The sequence below is a fragment of the Papaver somniferum genome, chromosome 7 (genome assembly GCF_003573695.1).
Source record: "Papaver somniferum cultivar HN1 chromosome 7, ASM357369v1, whole genome shotgun sequence".
Classification (NCBI taxonomy): Eukaryota; Viridiplantae; Streptophyta; class Magnoliopsida; order Ranunculales; family Papaveraceae; genus Papaver; species Papaver somniferum.
Window position 1 is genome coordinate 164,601,890 of NC_039364.1, and position 21,505 is coordinate 164,623,394.

Consider the following 21,505-nt stretch of genomic DNA (forward strand, 5'->3'; position numbering starts at 1 on the left):
GAACTTGTGCTTAATTGTCAAATCTTTGTGGGGAGTGCGGCTGTGGAATATTGTAGGAGTTATCTTGTATCTTTAATTATAAACTCTATGATGAATGCATTTAGTTTCGGCTATGTGATTGCATCTAAACAAAGTTGATATGTTCTCTTTTGGTCATGAAGTATCTCTATGGAAATTTTATCATGATCCCACTAGTTTTCGTACCTTTGCCAATTTTTATTGACAAAAAGGGGGATAATTAATGTGTAGTTCACACTACAAATATGTATGGTTTACGGATCATTATGTAAGGGGGAGTGGTTTTCATGTGAGATGAAGTATTGACTAAGGGGGAGTGATACTTATCACCATAGTATTATTTTCAAAGCTGTGATATAATTGGAATTTGAAGTTGTGTAATAATACTATGACATTGTATACCAATGATTGAGAGCTTATAATTTTCTCATTGTTATGGCTATGGATCTTCAACAACTATGATGCTGAGTAAACACACTGGAGTACTTGGAAGTGACGAAGATTTCGAGTAATGTTGAAGAACCAAGGAAATCAAGCATTTGAAATGAGAGCTACAAAGTTTATTTATTTTGTATTTCATATGTATTGATAGTTTTGTCACTAAAATTCACAAAGAGGGAGATTGTTAGAGCACTGCTCGGTCAAACTCGCAAGCGTTGCTATCTCAAGCTTATTATCAAGTTTAGTTGCCAAAACTATAAATCTTGATTTGTAGTCTACTTATAGCTAGGTCTCGGATTAGGATAGAAAGTGTAGTTGAGCATTAGACTTCACGGCATTCATCAATTGAAGACGAAGAACTATTAAATGGAGCTTGTGGAACTTCATCAACAAAAGGTATGTGGACTTCATCAATTGAACTCATCTATCACTCAAAAGTCTATCTATTCTATCTCATATTTGAGACAAAAGTCATATAGCCATATAGACTTCAATTATGCACATTTGATATTTCGAGTTGAGTTTAAGTCGCTTACATATTTCTCAAAATATAAGTTGGTAAGATTTCGCTTTAACCAAGTTCATCTTATATTGACGAAATTCAAAAGATGATCATGTGAAAATCGCCTTGCAACATCTTACAGGATTTATGTGAGACAATCATTTGATGTAGACTCGGAATGTTTCGTATTGATCATTCGATCACTTGAAAATTGCTTTGAAGCTAATAGTTTGTGTGAGACAGCTATTGTCGTCTTCCAAGAATATTTCAATGGTTGAAATGAGAGTTTAGAACAATTGGATATAAGCATAGTATGCGTACTTGCATATATGTAATCCAAGTCCGGGAACCATGGTATGCATACCCGTATGCGTACTAGTTGTTTTTGTGGAAGGCCGAGAACCTTGTACGCATACCGGTACGCGTACTGGCGTGAGGTTCAGGTCCGGGAATTTCTGCTGAGTTTGGTGGTATGCGTATCCGTTCGCATACTGGCGAACCCAAACTTAGTCCGACCACTAAGGTATGCGTACCTGTTTGCATGCCTAAGTGGACAATGTTCTAAAATTGGTTTGTTCATGAACTAATACATTTATAGAATAAGGAATGCAATCTTTTGAAAACCGTGGCTATAATGTTCATGACTTGATTCGACTGAATAAAAATCGATTTTATTTCAATTGTGTCTTGTATACTTCTATGAGAATATAAACAATTGAACAACTCTAGAACTAGTTTCATTTGAGTCATTTGAACTAGTTACTGTTAACATGAATATGGTTAATATGAAAGTGTTCATATGGCTAACCTTGGAATCAAGCAATCTTTTTCCACTATTAGATGAAAATTCGACTTGAGATAAACACAACAAAATATACACTCTGGTTAGGATGAACCGTAACCCAACCATGTATAATGACTTGTTCATGAAAGGTTGGCCGAAACTAGCCAGAAGAACTATAATGTTAACCATTTTCATATAACACTTTTGGACTTTAATCTTGAGTCCACTTTTAGACTTTAATCTTGAGTCCACTTTTAGACTTTAATCTTTAGTCACAACCATAGGTTATAATGTGATCAAATATGTCTAGAGGAGTTATAGAGAGTTATTCAAATGTTGATTATCTCATAAAAATAATTCTGATGCATCTGAAAATATTCGACTAGGTAAGTACGTGTACTTACTTCCAGTTTGTGAGTTGTTTTTTCCATGGTATGTATACCGGGTATGTGTACCCTTAAGACAAAAACAGTTCATGAACTTGTGGTTTCCATACTAGCTAGGTATGTGTACCTTCCTGAGTTCACGAGTCAACAAAATTTTTTGGTATCCATACTGGGTACGTGTACCAAGAGTCGTTGTCGAACTATAGTTACGCCGGTACGTTTGCTTTGGCTTCGGACCTATAAAATTTACGCCGGTACGTGAACTGGTATGCATACTGTCCTATATCCAGATTTACAATTGTTTTATATCTCTCTAATAATCAATTTGAAACATTCCCGAATAACATCAATGACATATATCACTGTTCCATGCTATTTTCAAATGATTAACTTAAATTATAGTTAAGATCATAAAACAATAAATTGTTGTTAATCACATTTATCAAGTTTTAAACAAAATTTTCTTAAGCTTAATCGTTCGTATTTCGACAATAATTAACAAGATAAACTTGACTCGAAATTTCTATTGTGCAATTTAAAGTCCACTTAGTCATGCGACTTAGTCTCATGGATAGAAAAATGAAAACTTGAGTAATAGGTTGGTTCAGTCTTCACATACATTTTTTCGATGAATTTCTCCAAATGTCTTCAGTTGATCTTTGCTTTCAAATGGTAGAATGTAGTGATGTCTGATACTCAACTGCATGTTTATAATCCTAATCCGAGACTTGACATATTGTGGACTAGAAATCAAGATATAGTTTTGATCAACTAAATTTGACAACAAGCTTAATATAACAACACTCGTGAGTTCGACCGAGAAATGCTCTAACAACGACTGTGATTTTGTTATTGATATTCTCATGCATGATTGCATGATCTGAGGTGGAGAACATTGGATGCTAGTTTATAAGATAAGGTTTGTGAGAGTCCAAATTTGTGTGGAACTCCAAAACATGTTTCTAGATCCTAAAAGTTTGCTAGGTCGGTGAAGTGATTTTGGGGTAAACCCAAAATCAGTCAGTAATAAGAGTTTGATAACTCTTAATTGGTTTTCTTATTCCTAAAGTCTAAGGACTTATTAGCTAAGATTTGAAACCCCATTATTGTAGAATAAGTGAAGTGCCCTACCTATGTGTATATAAATAGCCAAGTAGAGAACCTGGAAATAACACCAAAAATTATTTTTTCTCTCTTGAATTTTGTATATTTTTTCCCTTACGATAATACAAAAAATCTCTTATTTTTCCCAAGGGTTCAGCCTCGTTAAATTCTTGTCTCGTTTATTTTTCTAGTTTGTGTTTTTTTACAATATTTAGAGTATTATTGTGTATCTGTGTAATCCACGGTTTTACCACAACATTTATATTGTGTATCTGTGTAAATCCATGGGTTTTAGCACAACATTTATTACGAATATACTTCGTATAAATAATCAAATCATGTTATTCTTATGCATAATTATGCAAAAACTATTATCATTCTAAAATTGTAATAGTTTTTTTTTTTTTTTGAAAAGGAGAGGGGGTTAAGGGAACCCCAACCAACACAAGGAAACATGGAAAAAAAAAAGCAGAAAAAAAACTAAACATCCCTACTAAAACTGAGGGTCAAACAGAGACCCAAACCAAAAACTTAAGGTCTAAAAATTTCTTGGTCAATGATCATAAAGTCTCCAGCAGGACGTATACTGGCTAGGGCGTCATATGCTCTATTGGTTTCCCTGTAGGAATTGTGTACATACACTTCAGTAAGCAGAGATCTATATCGTTTGATGGACTCTCAAACATGATGAGAGTGCCATGGTGGTTTAGGGTTTGGGCTCAATAAGTAATTAAGAAGAAACATTCATAAAGTCAGTTATGAGAGATACAATAGCATGGTTCTTTAAAATTGCAAGCTTGAGACCTGCTTCTATTCCTTGCAGTTCATGATGAGTGATAAAAGAAGGGACAAAACTACCAGAAACAACATCTAAAGGAGCACCATTTGTGTCTCTGATAATAGATCCATAACCAACTTTAGTATCAGTTAAGGAACCATCAGTATTGAATGCCGCTTTTCCTTCCTTGGGATTCATCCAGGGAACAACAATTTGTGCAGAAGTGATGAATCTGGAGTCACAACTCCAGCTGGCAGACAAGGATCTACTCTCAGAACTGTTAGGCATAATGATAGGAGTAGCAGACATCTTCAGTTGCACTTCTTAAACAATCTTTACGTAAATGAACTCATGAGGAAGATTCTTTTGACTGAACACCCTTCTAATTCTTTTACTACATATATGATATATAAAGGCATTGAAGGTGAGCTTCCTTATGGTCCCCATATCATTGGCCCCTTTTATATCTGATGGTCCCAATATACCTTATTCCTCTTAACCCCAAGCGTCTTAATAATTTGTTCCATATTGTTGTAGAGTAAGTGCACTTGAAGAAAAGATGGTAATCATCTTCCAATATTAGATTGCAGAGAACACACACATGATCAACAGTCAAAGCCCAAGATAGTAATTTGTACCTAGTCTTTAATCCTTCATGCAGAGCATCCAGATAATGAAACAATGTATGAAATGCATTTAGGAAACCAGACTAAAGTGTTCTATAGATTGACATTCAGTTGGGGTTTGAGAGAATTGTAAGATTCTTTTAAAGAGTACTCACTTGTCTTGCTAGCATTCCAAACAACTCTATCTTCTACAAGAAGGTATGTCCATACTTTAGTAATGTATTCAATGGAGTTTCCCAGTGAATTAGATAGGTTAGGAGTGAGATCCCACTGACCATCAGTTAAGCAGCTGCTCACAGTAGTATCATAGTGACGAACAAACTCATAGGGCAGATGGGGCGTAAAGAAGCTATGGAGCAAACCTTGAGGTAACTATTTGTCCTTCCAAAGCTTTGTACCTTCTCCATTTCCAATAAGATAAAGGATGAAGTTGATGGAAATATCTCTATGATCAAGGATCCTTCTCCAACACCATAAGCAATATGAAGGTATTTTGAGGAGCCAAAAATCTTGATGAGATTCTTGCGTACCCATTGCACCCAGATGGTGTCCTTGTTCACTACACAAATACTGAGTTTTAGTGACGTTGAAGAACCGTGGATATTGATCAAATATTTGTGGCAAAAGATAATTTGCCACAGTTGGATTGACGTAACAAATAGTCTCGTGGCTAATACTATTTACCACGATGCTAGACACTATTTTTTACTCGTGGCAAATTTCACAAAACTATTTTCTAGGATACACTCTCGTCACTATTGAGTACACATGTATGCCATGATTTCACATGCTCGCCACATCTTATGGCCGTGGAAAAAGTTAACTTCTTAACTTTTATATATATTCAGTTTTCATTGTAGTTCTCCATGGCTGAATTTTGGAAACTACCAACGCTTTATACTGAAATAATTCACCAAAAGTACAGGAAGGAAAAAAATATAAAATCTTACATTCATTCATTAAAGGAAGTAAAATACATCAAGAAGATTCAAACACAATTAAGCTTCTGAGTCAAATAATATAATCTTCGGTTCACGATATTGAAACAAAATAAAAAACATGACTGACATGAACTGGTTTCTCCGAAACTTTAACGACTTCGTTGTTGACAATGTCCTAGATGTGTCCGAGATTTTCTGCAGTAGGTGTTGGTGGTTTCAATACATCTATTACTCATGCCCCCTTCTTTGTGAGAGAGACATATTTTGGTCCACTTGATAGTTGGTCGCTTATTAACAGGATCAATATATGTCCATGGAAAATTCCTGAAAATAGTATTAATACATTAAATAGTTCTTTTAGGAATGACAAAGCAAGCAGTCCAGAAAACCGGAATGATGCTCAATACTGCCTTGATAAGGAGAACTCTACCTGCATATGATAAGGTTCTAGCCTTCCAAGACTTGATACTAGTTGGGATATGGTCCAAAAGAGGGGCACAATCAGCATGGGATAATCTGGTGGAGAGCATAGGAATTCCAAGATATCTTACTGGAAGAGATACAACATCCAAACCAAGCACAGACTTAATACCAAAATCAGTCACACTGTCAACAAAGGATATGAAAATACTGCTCTTGATATTGTTAACCACCAGGCCAGTTCTAGCAGAGAAAGTGGTAAGGGTATGGCCAAGGAAGTAGCAGACTATAAATCACCCTTCATAAAGACTAGCATGTCATCTGCAAAACATAGGTGAGTGATAGTGGGGCTCTGACATTTAGGGTGCAAGGAAAACAGACCCAAGCTCACTTGTTTAAGGATAATAGAGTTGAAAACCTCCATAAGCATCATAAAGAAATGGGACAGCCTTGTCTAATACCCCTTCTCCCTGCAATATAACCATATGTTGAGCCATTCACTATAATGGAAAACTTATGGGAGGTTATGCATATACTTATTCAGCTGATGAATTTAGGAGGGATATTGAACTTCTACAAAGTCATGATCAGAGCATACCATGTAATGGAATCATAAACTTTCTGTAAGTCAATTTTTAGAGCACTGGGACTTCCATTATCTTTATGATAGTTTCTGAGAATCTCATGAGCAAATATGATGTTATTTTGGATGGATCTGTCAGAGATGAAAGCAGGCTGGCAAGGACCAACCACTTTTTTAACTATATGTTTTATCCTAACAGTCAAAATCTTAGTAATGCACTTATACATAACATTACAACATCCAATAAGGATAAAATTATTAAGAGAGGAAGCATGGGGCACTTTAGGAATGAGGGATATAAGGGTGACATTGACCTCACCTAAAAGTTTTGCACTAGATAAGCACCTCTTGATTGCCTTGATAAAATCAGCTCCAATAATTCTCCAGCAAACTTGGAAGAAGTGTGAAGAAAACCCATCAGGCTTAGTGGCCTTGTCAGAATCTATATTGAAGAGAGCATGAATTATTTCATCATCTGAGATGGGATGAATCAAACTATCTGCATCATCCTCAGAGAAACGTCATTGAAGGCCAATCTGATCCCAAGCAGTAGCATCCAAGGGGGTAACAGAATGCTGCCCAAACATCTCAGAATAGTAGAGAACACATTCTCTGGCAATGTCCTCATATGTAGAAAGTCTGTTTCCATTAGAATCATAAAGCACAAGTATCCTATTTCTGGACCTTCTCTCCAAGATGGATTTGTGAAAGAAAGGGGTGTTGTTGTCCCCAAGGTTTAACCATTGAATTCTAGATTATTGCTTATTCATGGCCTCTTCTTGTCTCCTTTTTGGCATAATCTTTTACTGCAACTCTCACTGCATTAGAAGTGACGGGGCATAGGGGGAGTCCTACAGATCTGTTGTAGTGGAACCATATATGCCTTTGCTTCTGTCACTTGAGTGTTGAATTGAGTGAATCTGTTCGCTGAGCCTTAACATTCTTTAGCTTCATTATAAATCTAAACATGGGAGTACCTTGCACTGAGATGCTCCAAGAAGATTCAACAACTTCAAAGAAATCAGTCTCTTCAGCACATATATTGAAATATCTAAAGGCTTTTGGACTAGAACTTTTTCTTGTAAAATGTTAATGACCATAAGGAGTGATCATATATGCCACTAGTAAGGAAACCAATTAAGGAATCTTATAAGGAATCCATCCAAGCCATATTTATAAGCACCCTACCAAGTTTCCCTGAAATCCTGCTGGGAGAATATTGTTTATTTGTCAAGTGAACTGACATCCTATCGAAGGGAAATCAAATAATTGAGATTCCTGAAGGAAACCTTGAAAACTGTAGGGGAAAGAAGCAGCAACAAGAGCATCACTTTCTTTCTCATGATTGTAAAGATAAGCATTAAAGTCACCTAGAATACACCATGGCAAAGAGTTGTAGACATAAAAATTACTTATGCTGGACCATAAGGTCTCCCTATGATCCTCATTATTATGACCATAGATAATGGTGAGCACTGATAAGTGCATAATCCATATTATTTTAATGTATATTCCATACTTGTTTTAGCTATTATTCTTGCATATTTTCGTATCATTACTCTTGTTTTCTCTTATTTGCCTCTATTAGGTGATCATCCTAAAAGGAGCTACAAAGTGCTGCAAATATCTAGGAAGATAAGTTTTACAAGTATCCAAGTGCCCAAGTCCAAGAGAAGTGGAAGAAGTGCGACGAAAAGGAGCAAAACGCTCAAAATCAAGAGACGAGATAAATACTGATCTTAACTCATTCAAATTAAGTATTTCTCATCACTATCTTGAAAGATAAAAATAATGCAAAAAGAATGAGGTCATTCCGAGTTCGGACGAAGAAGTTGTGGTCAAAACAAGATTTTTATCGAATAACGAAGACAGTAAAGTATGCAAACGGTTACGCATACCTTAGTTACGAAAATTTCTGTTGGAATTTGAGGTACGCATACCGGTACGCGTACTTAACAAGTTTAAAACGGGTATGTGTACTTGTGAAGGCCTAAGGTCACGTTTGGAGTCGTTATTTCATGTTGGGTTCTTGAACCGAACTAAATACGTGAAGACCAAGCAATGTAAACCTATAAAAAGGTATTAGATTATGTAAAATGGAGGATATATCAAGAGGTCACGAAATTTTAAGTCTTGTAGAGAATAAACATCACACGGAGGGAAAGCTAGGGTTTCGGAACGATTCCTTTTTCGTAACGTTATCTCTTTACTTTTCTCATATGTATACCATGGATATTTATACATCCATGAGTAGGTAAACACCTATTGATTGAGGATGAATTCTAAGTTGTAAACAAGATTTGAGTTATTATATTAATCTACTTTTAAGTTCTTCATATGATTATCGTTTGTTTATACGATTATGAATATTTATGATTGATTGATATATGGTTTAGGTGGCCAACTAAATTGATTTGTTGATTCAATCTATTGCTAGTATTGAGTCAGGAGATAAGTAATCGTCGAATAAACTTTACACAAGTACAGAGCACGATACCTTACAGAGGAATACTGCGGAACGATTGTGGGTATGAACAACACTAAAAAGTGGACCTTGAGCTAAGAGTCTAACTATTAGGATCAATCTATAAATTCACAAAAGATAAAGCATTCGACCAAATTACACCTTGAGTGAGCTACTACTAGGTGGTTTAGACGAATAGAGTCTGGTATTGGAGCGCTTCTGTACTCAGTGATAAAAGGAATTTAGGGAATAACACTGAGCTAGTTGTTATTCAACAGTTGGTGATAATCTATGATTAACGAAGAGTAGGCAGTTATAATAACTCATTGACGGTTTATTAACGAAGAAGGCTTCCTCGATCATATCTCTCTTTATTGATTATAATTCAACTTTATTTGCTTTGATTATTTATTTTGTTTAAAATCTAAAACAAAACCCCCCTTTTTGTGACACTTTGATAACTAAACTCACTGCTCTTCGTGGGAACGATCCTTACTTCCATTATATTACCAGTTAATTGTGTGGAAATAAGATTATTAATTTGTTGAGCCTACGACACCCATCAAGCACAAATAAAGGACCATTCATGATGGAGGCCTGAGAAAAAATGGCTTGATCAGTACTAAAAAGAAGATCAATTTTAACACAATTTAGATCCCAAATTAACCAGATCCTTCCAAGATCATGGTGGGCATAATTATCTAAGTAAGATCATTCAGATAGGATGTTATTTCTTATTCTATATTTATTGAGAGCTTGAACTCTAGTTCAACTAAACCACATATCTCTAATCCACTACTTCTAATAAAATTCCTTACCTCAACCTACTTTAGGGGGTCATTCAATCCCCCGGTATTCAAGAATCCAATGTTATTCATTTGTAACAAGCCTATACGAAGCTTGTCTAACTTGACCCACCCTCTTGAGGTCTAATTCCTTAATGCTTAAGTGTGAAATGGTTGGCTTTGAAGCTGATTTTGGATCTCCATGTAAGCTCACATTCTACATGACAGCTATACTAGTGAAAGGATCATAAGTAGAATCTCTAGTTGAATGGTCGGTATCCTTCTATAGGTCAGGCTCATAAATGACTTCCATATTCTCCAACACCTGAGTGTTACTATTCTCCTTCAGAATAGAAAACGTGTTCTGAACTGGAGCATGTAGGATACTGAAAAAGCGGGGGTCTAACAACCACGCCCAATATTTCTCTTAGCAATATGTATGGACTAACTCCAATATACTTTCAAAAGCATCAACTAGATAGTCAGACTCAATCTTAAGAAAAGTATATCAAAGAGTTATATCTCAATTTCTCAATTCAATCTGCAATCAAACAAATAGGAATTTGCGAGCCCGATTGAATATAAGAAATAACTTGGACGGTATCAAAAACCAATATCCAGGTATCAATCAATTTAACCAACAACCAAAGGTTGTATTCACAATTGATTGAACTTACGCACAACCTGTGATATTTCAATTATATAAACAAATATAATGCAAGGGACCTAGTCCAGATTTAAACACCACACTGTATTAAGCCGCTACAGACACTAGCCTACTACTAGTTAACTTTGGACTGGAATGTAGTTGAGCCCTAACCAATCTCACACTGATCAAGGTACAGTCGCGTTCCTTACGCCTCTTGAATCACGCTGGATTCTGCGCAATTAATTCCCTTAAATGATCTCACCCACAACTAAGAGTTGCTACGACCCAAAGTCGAAGACTTGATAAACAAATATGTCTCACAGAGAAAAGTCCATTGAATAGATAAATTCGTCTCTCACAGATATACCTACAATTTTTGTTCCGTCTTTTGATAAATCAAGGTGAACATGAACCAATTGATAAACCGGACTTATATTTCCGAAGAATAGCCTAATATTATCAATCACCTCACAATAATCTTAATCGATTAACGAAACAAGATATTGTGGAATCACAAACGATGAGACAAAGATGTTTGTGACTACTTTTCAATCTTGCCTATCAGAGATAAATCTCGAGAAAATTTTAAAGAAAATAGTACTCAATCACAATTGGAAAACAACAAGATCAGAACGCGCAACTATAGAGAAAATAGTTGGGTCTGGCTTCACAATCCCAATGAAGTCTTCAAGTCGTTAACCTACAGGGTTTTAGGAAAACCTAAGGTTAAAGGAGAATCGACTCTAGTAGCGACTAGTATCACACATGAGGTGTGGGGATTAGGTTTCCCAGTTGCTAGAGTTCTCCTTTATATAGTATTCAAATCAGGATTTGTAACCAATGCTACCTTAGTAACAAAGTATTCAATATTCACCGTTAGATGAAAACCTGATTAGATTCAAGCTAATATCTTTCAACCGTTAGATCGAACTTAGCTTGTTATACACAAATGAAACATACCATCATTTAGATAAAGGTAACCCTACCTAAACGTGTACACTTAGTTGATTCAACAATATTTAACCAATGGTTAGCCATATGAGCACTTTCATATCAACCTTATTCATCTTTATCATAACTAGTTCAAATGACTCAAATGAAACTAGTTAGAGAGTTGTTTAATTGTTTATATTCTCATTGAAGTATACAAGACACAATTGAAGAAAAATTGAGTTTGATTCACTTGAATCATTTCATGAACATTATAGCCACGGTTTGCAAAAGATTGCATTCCTTATTATATAAATGCACTAGTTCATGAACAAACCGATTTTAGAACATAACCTACTTAAGTATGCAAATGGGTACGTATTACGCCAGTACGCGTACGGGTACGCATACCATATTACTCTTCCAAACTACAGCAGAAATTTACGGAACCTGAATTTCCCCAATACGCGTACGGGTACGCATACTTAGTTTCCGGACTTCCAACAACCAACCAGTACGCGTACTGGTACGCATACCATGGTTTCCGGTTTTGGACTTTACACAAATGTGAATACACACTATGTTTATATCCAATCATGGTTATATGTTCTAAACCCTCATTTCAATCATTGAAACATTCTTGGAAGACGACAATAGCTGTCTCACACAAACTATTAGCTTCAAAGCAATTTTCAAGTGATCGAATGATCAACACGAGCCATTCTGAGTCTACATCAAATGACTGTCTCACACAAATCATGTAAGATGTTACAAGGCAATTTTCACATGATCATCTTTTGAGTTTTGTCAAGAATAAAAGACGAACTTGGTTAAAGCGAAGGCTTACAAACACATATTTCGAGAAATAGATAAGCGAGATAAAATCGGCTCGAAATACCAAATGTGTATAATTGAAGTCTATATAGCAATACGACTTTTGTCTCAAATAGGAGATAGAGTAGATAGACTTTTGAGTGATAGATGAGTTCAAGTCTCCACATACCTTATGTTGATGAAGTTCCACAAGTTCCCTTGAGTAGTTATTCGTCTTCATTTGATAAACGTCGTGGAGTCTAAAGCTCAACTACACTTACTATCTTAATCCGAGACTTAGCTATAAGTGGACTAGAAATCAAGACTTATAGTTTTGGCAACTAAACTTGACAAACAAGCTTGAGATAGCAACGCTTGCGAGTTGACCGAGCAGTGCTCTAACAGATACTACTCACATTGCTATGCTGGAGTCTATTTGGTTCAAAAACTGGTGGGTACAAAGTACTGCCTGATGATTCAGTATTGGTGCCTTCTCTTCCCACTTTCATTGCTTTACTTTTGTTAGAAACTGGTTGCCAACCTCTCTCATCAATATGTGCTTCTTGTGCAGAAGTCTGATTAGACACCAATCCATTAGAAAGGGTGTGTATGTGTGTGTGGGGGGGGGGGGGGGGGGGGGGGCGAAGAGATGTGGAGTTACCTTAGATTTTGGAACATAGATAGTTGAAGGAGGAAATATGGGTTGCTCCTTGTTCTTCTTTAGATAACGAGCTTCACTGTGGAAAAATGTCGAATAGGTGGGGTATTGAGCAGGTTTCCAAGCGTATTCGACATCTACTGGGCACTTTGAACCATCATCAAAGATATGAAATATTTCTTTCTTAAGCACTGACTTGGGACTAACTTCAACACAGACTCGAGCAAAAGACACTCTAGTTCTAGCAGCTATAAGACCATCAAGCATCAATGGCTTCCCAACAACAAATGTTATGAAACTTAACCCAACAGTGTTGAAAACATGAACTGGTACTTTCCTGATGGTCATCCAAACCAGGAATTCTTAAATGTTCTTTAGTTCTTGTTAAATAAAAGGTTCCCATCCTCTTACAAAGAAAGGGGTATGCGAGATAAAAACAGGACCATACTCTAGAGTTGTTACTCTATCTTCCTCTAACAATAACTTAAGGATAAAGGTCTTAATTATCACCATGGACCGTCATAGATAACTAGCCATTGATATTTCAATCTTTCTCAATCGCCTTCTTGACATAAATGAAAGGTAGTCTATGGCTTATAAATCCTCCTACCACAAGCTTCTCACACTCTTCCATATGAGTGGCAAGAGATGGAGCAGAAATCCTAGCAACAAGATCTCCACCAATCATTTCTGGTGCTCGATAACACAAATCAGCCGAAGAGCTTGGCAATATTGTTCTTGATCTACCAGCTGCAACGCTCAAAATTCAAATTTTGCCTTTTTTGAGATATCATAATTCTTGAAAATAGGGTTAGAAGATGAAACCGAAAGGGGTAAAGGGAGTGGGGGGAGGGTGAGGGGGGAGCATCCAGTGATGCAATCCCAAGATTTGGAGTGGGGATTCAACATTGTTGGAGAAGAGAGTTGAAAACCTAATCGCCTTGACTACGGTCAAAATCGCACGACCAAAGTCAAGCTTTTATTTTTTAACTATCCTTATTATTATAAAAGTTCTATAAATTCTCGATTTAATATCTTATTTGATTCTTAAAAATAAAAAACGAAGTTTTTTCATGATTCACAATACCTTGTTGCCAATAAAGAAGATCAATTTTAACACAATTGGATCCCATATTAACCAGATCCTGCATAGTGGGCATAATTATCTAAGTAATATCATCCAAATAGGATGTTATTTCTTATTCTATTCTTATTGAAAGATTGAACTCTAGTTTCAACTAAACCACATATCTTTAACCCACTACTTCTAATAAAATTCCTTACCTCAACTTGCTTCAGGGAGTCATTCAATCCCATGGTATTCCAGCATCCAATGTTATTCATTTGAAACAAGAATGTACGGAGCTTGTCTAACTCGACCCAGCCTCTTAAGGTCTGATCCCTTAATGCTTATATGCGAACATGTTGGCTTTGGAGCTGATTTTGGTCTCCCTGTAAGCTCACATTCCTCATGACAGCCATACTTGTAAAAGGATCAGAATTAGAATCTCTAGTTGAATGGCCGGTATCCTCATGCAGGTGAGGCTCATGAATGAATTCCATATTTTTTTAACACCTGAGTGTTACGATTCTCCTCCAGAATAGAAAATGTGTTCTGAACTGGAGCATGTAGGATACTACTCGCATTGCTCTGATGGAGTCTATCAGGTTCAAAAACTGGTGAGAAAAAAGGAGTGCCTGATAATTCAGGAATGGTTTCTTCACCTCCAACTTTCATTGTTTTTCTTTTGTTAGTAACTGGTTGCCAACCTCTCTCGTCAATATGTGCTTCTTGTACAAAAGTCTGATTAGACACCAATCCATTGGGGGGGGGGGGGGTGTTATCTTAGCTTTTGGAACATAGATAGATGAAGGAGGAATGATGGGATGCTCCTTGTTCTTGTTTGTACAACGAGCTTCACTATGGCATAATGTCAAATAGGTGGGGGTATTGAGCAGGTTTCCAAGCGTATTCGACATCCACTGAGTACTTTGAACCATCATCAAAGACAACAAATATTTCTTTCTTAAGCACTGACTTGAGACTAACTCAACACAGACTCGAGCAAAACACATTCTAGTTCTAGAAGTTTTAAGACCATCAAGCAGCAATGGCTTCCCAAGAACAGATGTTATGAAACTTAACCCAACAGGGTTGAAAACATGAACTGGTACTTTCCTGATGGTCATCCAAACCGGGACTGCTTAAATGTTCTCTAATTCTTGTTAAATAAAAGGTTCCCATCCTCTTACAAAGAAAGGGGTATGCGAGATAAAAACAGGACCATACTCTAGAGATGTTTCTTTATCTTCATATAACAAAATCTTAAGGATAAATGCCTTCTCACCATAGACCGTCATAGATAAGTCGTCCTTGATATTCCAAGATTTCTCAATATCCTTCTTAACATAAATGAAAGGTAGTCTATGACCTACAAATCCTCCTACCATAAGCTTCTCACACTCTCCCATATGAGCTGCTAGAGCTGGAACAGGAATCCTAGCAACAAGGTCTCTATCAATCATTTCTGGTAGTCGATAACACAAATCAGCCAAAAAGGTTGGCAGTATTGTTCTCAATCAACCAGCTGCAACGCTCCAATTCGATTTTTGTTTTTTTAGATATCATAATTCTGGACAACAAGGTAAGAAGATAAAACCGAAGGGGGTAGAGAGAGGATGGGGGAAAAGGAACATCAAGTGATGGAATCCCAGGATCTGGAGGGAGATTCACCATTGTTGTACAAGAGAGTTGAAAACCTAATCGCCTTGACTATCGTCAAAATCGCACGGCCAAAGTCAAGCTTTTATTTTTTAACTATCCTTATTATTATGAAAGTTATATAAATTCACGATTTAGTATTTCCTCCGTCCCTATTAAATAAGCGGAAAAAATGAAATCTCTTAGAATAAGAAATTATTTGGTTTTCATATATTTTCCTGTTTTTTTCCAGTTTTTACCATTTGTCTTATTCTCAATACAATTTCCATTACAACATAAATAAGGATATATTTGTCAAAAAGATATCTTAGAATTGGATTTCCGTCTATTTAATAGGACTTGAAAAATCCGATATTCCACTTATATAATAGGGACAGAGGGAATATCTTATTGATTCTTAAAAATATATTTCATGATTCACAATACCTTGTTGCCAACCGTAATTGATGACACAAATGTGTCATAAAGCTTGGTCCATTGTTCTTATCATCCTACTCCCTGGTGTACAACAAAAAGACCTAATCATTTTTGGGCTTTTTCATGTCTGAGATTCAGTATGATTAAAGGACATCAGACCATTACACATCTCCACGATGTCGATCAAGCTCACGAGATGTCCGTGACCTTTAGCTTTTCCGTTGTTTATATATATGGCCGGCGGCGGCACATTGTTCTGTGGCGGCCACACTCCTTCGGAATGAGAAATACTATGGGCCTATGGCCGCTACATGTCCTAAAAAGACGATCCTTGGGACGTCGGCAAGTCGAAATTATTTAAAAGATGTCTTAATCTTAACTTTTTTTTTTTTGTGTCACGTGTTATATGGGTTGTATCGCAATGCACAATGACGTATGACATAAAAATATAGAAGTATGATCAAATACGATAACACCTTAGTTAGATTAATTTTTTCTCTGTGACCTGTAATGACCAGTACTGATAATCAATTTCAATGAGTACATATGATCCACATCATGGATGCCACTGTATCATATCTCTATCAGTAAGGATGGTTACGATACACGATGACGGATACGGTGAACCATGATGGTGGAGTCACATATCTAGCCTCAATAACATATATGCCTAATTGAACCAAAGAAAATGTGCCCAATATTGGTGGTTATTATTGGTGTCTCCGGAAGAGCCAGAAGTTTTATATTAGACAAATTGTTTTTTAGCATAGGAACTATCCACTCTCTCTCTCTAGCTTTGGCTGCTGGCGTGGTGCACCACTATAATCTATAAGTAAGTATCCGCACCATGTACAATGAAATCATTGTAACAAAATACACAGATACAAAACCACCACTGCTTGATCAATATCATCAAAAAAATAAAAGTAAATAAATTAAGATGACTATGAATGGGAACGGTCATGGTCAAGAACATCACGCATCATCTGCTGCTGCTGCTGATTACCACGTTGATGTCTCTTACCTTTCTGAAAATGCAAACTTGGGTAAGTTAATATGTATTCCAATGGCACTGAGAGCTGCAATGGAGTTAAACGTCTTCCAGATTATTTCAAAATTCGGGCCGGACGCAAAGGTTTCCGCTTCTGAATTAGTCTCTAAGATACCGAAGGCATCCGGTAATCCTGGCGCAGCTATGTATTTAGATAGGATTCTCCGTTTACTCGGTGCAAGCTCAATTCTCTCTGTCTCTACTAGAATGAACAGTACCGGAGATCATGCAGTAGTACCGGAGAGACTGTATGGATTAACGAGTGCATCGTATTGTTTAGTGCCTCGAGAAGAAGATGAAGTTTCGCTAGTACCACTCTTGGTGTTGCAATCTGATAAGGTCATCGTTGACAGTTTTTTTAAACTGAAAGAGATGGTTATGGAGAAAAATGTCGTGCCATTTGACGCTGCTCATGGTACTAGCATCTTCGAGTATGCTTGTAACGAACCAAGATTGAATAAGGTTTTCAATGAAGGAATGGGAGCTTTCTCTGTTGTTGTTTTCGAAGCTGTTTTTAAGTACTATGATGGATTTTCTGGGATGAAAGAGTTGTTAGACGTTGGTGGTGGTATCGGTACTTCTATTAGTAAGATTGTCTCGAAATACCGTTCCATTCGTGGTATCAACTTCGACTTGCCTCATGTCATTTCTGTTGCTCCTCAATACCCTGGTAAAATTCTCTCACTCTCCATATGTAGCTAATATTGCATGAAAGTTCGCTAATATTGCATGAAAGTGCAGGTGTAGAGCATGTTGAAGGAGACATGTTTGAAGAAGTCCCGAAGGCTCAAAACATGCTGCTCAAAGTACGCAAACTAAAATATTTTTGAATCTCCTATATATTGAATTGATATTCACAGTGGTCAATATGAAATACAGTGGATACTTCACGATTATGACGATGAACGTTGCGTGAAGTTGTTGAAGAACTGCTGGAATTCATTACAAGTGGGTGGAAAGGTTATGATAATTGAGTTTGTTGTTCCTGACAGACTTGTCAACAATGCAGAGTCGTTCAACGCGTTGAACTCTGATTTGATTATGATGGCAGTGAATCCAGGCGGTAAAGAGCGAACAGTTTCGGAATTTAGCTATTTAGCCCATGCAGCTGGGTTCGTGAAGAGTGTACCTTTCTTGATCTCTGAAGGACTTCATCTCATTGAGTTTCATAAATGATTCATTTGAAATTTCTCATCAAGACGAGTTGAGAGAATTTCGATGAGCTAACGTAAGAGATACCTCAATTTGCTTGGTTGGAAAGCATGGAGCAGTTAGAGATCATATGGTTTAATGATTTCGTTATTAGCTTGCTTCATGTTCATGTTCATGATCATTTGTCGTCTTGGCTTCTTTCTTTTTTACGAGTGATAAACCCAACTGGGATTAATCGAGTGGGCTTAGCGGGCTGACTCTTGAGGGTAAAGGTAAGGAGGAGAATCGGGTGCCTTGATCCCAATTACTTTAGTCTTTAGCCCCTTGAATGATGTTTAAGTAGTTGTTCTTGCAAGTGTGATTAATGATTATATGAGAATTTTCCGCGCACGGTTTTCTAATCGGTATGTTATGGGCATTGCATCTGCATGTTGTAAAGCCCATGGGCCTTACAAATTTTGGAAGGGAAAATTAGGCTAAGGCCCAACCTATGGATAACCCATAATATGAGGTCCCTAGTTAAAAGAAGTTTAAATCTAGGCCCGAGTTATTAAAAGATATTGATACCCTTATGCATATTGTCAATCCCATAATTAAATAAAATTTAAATTTAGACCCAAAATTATTAAAATATAGTGTGATGATATTCCCACCATCTCCGACCACCACAGCCACCGCCAACCACCTCCGACAACCACCGCCTTCGACCACCACCAACCACCTCCGACCGCCACCAACCACCGCCTCCGACCGCCACCAACCACCTCCGACCACCACCGCTGACAACCACCCCCGTCGACGCCGACCACCACCACCACCTCCGACCACATGCATATTGCAAGTGTATCCGGAAGTTACACATGCACAAAAATTACACATTCATGTTATGTATTCAAAAGTGTGTAACGAGAAGTTACACATACATATGGCATGTGTATCCCAAAGTTACACATGCATATGGCATGTACAGTTACACATCAGAAAAAAAAAATATACAAAAAAGATATGTATTGCTATAATATTCATTTACAATAATTTTTCTGTTTATCTATTAATTGGCTGTTATTGAATACAATAAACGAGTTAGAACACTAAATATGTAAAACAAAATCTTAGAAATGAGCCACGAAATCCTCTAATTGAGATTGTTCATTCCCTTCTTGTCTTCCTCATTGCAAAATGCTTCCATATCTGTAACAAAATAAACATCCATGAAATTAGATTGGATGAACAAAAAGAATGAAATAATATTATAGAACAACTACAAGAGTAATTAGGAGTTACACATGCATATGACTAGTGTAACTTGGAGTTACACATGTGTCTCATTAGTGTAACTAGGAGTTACACATGCGTCTGACTGGTACAATGAGAGTTACACATTCATAACCTTTATATCCCTTTAATTAGAAACTAGAAACTACACATCTAATTGGCATGTGTAACTGGTAGCTACACATCTAATTGGCATGTGTAACTGGTAGCTACACATCTAATTAGCATGTGTAACTAATAGTTACACATGCATCTTACTTGTGTAATTAAGAGTTACATATGTATCTAATCAGTCTAATAATTAGTATTATCCTACCTTTTTACAAGAAAATATACATGCGATGAACTACAAAGATATACATGGGAGGGGATTAACACAAGCAAAAAAACAACTCAGAGAGAAATTATTTCTACAGAATGGTGGTTTGCTATTAAAATAGAAAATAGGCTCGCATGAAAGTGACATAGCAAAAGCTACTACCTTTCCAACCATTATGTAATCTGGAGACAATGCATCATTATTATACCTTGTCTGAGGCATGTAATTGAGATCTAAATGTGGTTTTCAAGAAATTATTATCTCATATGAACGAGAAATGATTAAGTCAACAGGGTTGAGCTTTTACCTCTGAGGTGGCAACGACACACTATTCCCAAAAATATGAATCTCATGCTTCTTATGAAACAATGCATCACGCTGAAAATTGCAATACAGTAGTCAGTACCAGACAATACAAGATCCCTAAAATCTTCAAAGTGAAAACCAAAATCAATATCTGAATCTAAAAGCAATGAAAGAAGACAGAGATGGAAGGAATTCAGCACCAGAAACAACCACTACTCATAGTTCTGGTTCTAATTCTACTTCTTCTTCTCTTTTTTTACCACAGTCTCATTAGATTTCACACTGAATCTAGCAAAATCATCAGCACCTTCCTAGTGTAATTGGTAGTTACACATGCATTTTCCTAGTGTAACTTTACACATGCATTTTCCTAGTGTAACTTTACACATGCATTTTATTTTAAAAAATAAAATAGAGATGGTAAAGATGTTTTAACCCAAAGTGAAGGTCAATCTCAATCAATCGAAGAAATTAACCAACATAGTGAAGAACCAGTGCCTGAAAATGACCACGCATACTTCTAAATTAGTCTCAACTAGCTTTTTGTTGCTCAAAGTTATCTAAAGTACGTAAAAATTCAATTTCTTTACATTTTCAGAGCTAATTACGGTTGGAATTTTCCCGTGACCAACATCAAATCATAGTTACGGTTCGTAAAAGATGAACTACCAACCGTAACTGGTTAAATTTGGGGAAAACCCAATCGTAAAACCAGTTACGGTTGGTAACCAAATGCTCGAGACGAACCGTAACTTAGTTAAGGTTCGTAAACTAAAATGGTTACCAACCGTAACAGTATTTACGGTTCATCTCGAATTTTAGTTATGAACCGTAATTGGTGACCTTTCTGACTCTGGGTTCCAGGGTTATTTACGGTTCGTAATTCTAGTATCGGCATCAACCGTAAGTTCACTTACGGTTGAAAAAAAAACATAACTGAAGAAAATTCTCGGATATAAGAACATACGGTTGGTAATTGAACTATTACCAACCGTAACAACATCGAAATCTCCAATTACGGTTCGTAATTGTGTTAAAATCAACCGTAACTCACATAAACCCAGAAATTTCAATTTTCATCTAAAACCCTAATTTTTGACAGATTTTAAACTTAAATCGAACAAAATAAACTAAACCCTAACTGGGTTTTTCAAAACATACCTCATATAAGTCATTACACTTGATTAATTTTCGAATCGCCGATTAATCGAAGACGATGGAAGAAGAGAAGAAGAAAGAAAACAGATTTTCAATTTAGCTTTGATTTAGGTTAAAAAATGGGGAGGGTAATCTAAACAATTTACAATACCATTTGGACACCGCCTAACCAATTAGAAGGACATTAATATCATGGTTCTGCCCCTCTGATAAAACCTTCCGT

At 36.5% G+C, this 21,505-nt stretch overlaps 1 protein-coding gene across 2 annotated transcripts; it reads left to right on the top strand.

The window, feature by feature from the left end:
* Positions 1-16,903: 16,903 nt before the first annotated feature.
* Positions 16,904-18,605, top strand: LOC113293137 ((S)-scoulerine 9-O-methyltransferase-like). 2 transcript variants are annotated; one of them, XM_026541885.1, is made up of 4 exons: positions 16,904-17,742; positions 17,814-17,878; positions 17,952-18,020; positions 18,124-18,185. In XM_026541885.1, exons 1-4 carry the CDS (start codon positions 16,962-16,964, stop codon positions 18,124-18,126), a joined length of 918 nt encoding a protein of 305 aa, XP_026397670.1. In that variant the 5' UTR covers positions 16,904-16,961; the 3' UTR covers positions 18,127-18,185. The 2 variants fall into 2 exon arrangements, with proteins under 2 accessions (XP_026397670.1, XP_026397669.1); XM_026541884.1 differs by having other exon boundaries at positions 17,952-18,605.
* The last annotated feature ends 2,900 nt before the right edge of the window (positions 18,606-21,505 follow it).

Bases quoted from the DNA above. Each gene is read 5' to 3' on its own strand.
- LOC113293137 (XM_026541884.1), top strand. From the start codon at position 16,962: ATGACTATGAATGGGAACGGTCATGGTCAAGAACATCACGCATCATCT. The intron at 17,743-17,813 runs GTAAAATTCTCT...ATGAAAGTGCAG, and splicing joins TGTTGCTCCTCAATACCCTG to GTGTAGAGCATGTTGAAGGA. The intron at 17,879-17,951 runs GTACGCAAACTA...TATGAAATACAG, and splicing joins CTCAAAACATGCTGCTCAAA to TGGATACTTCACGATTATGA.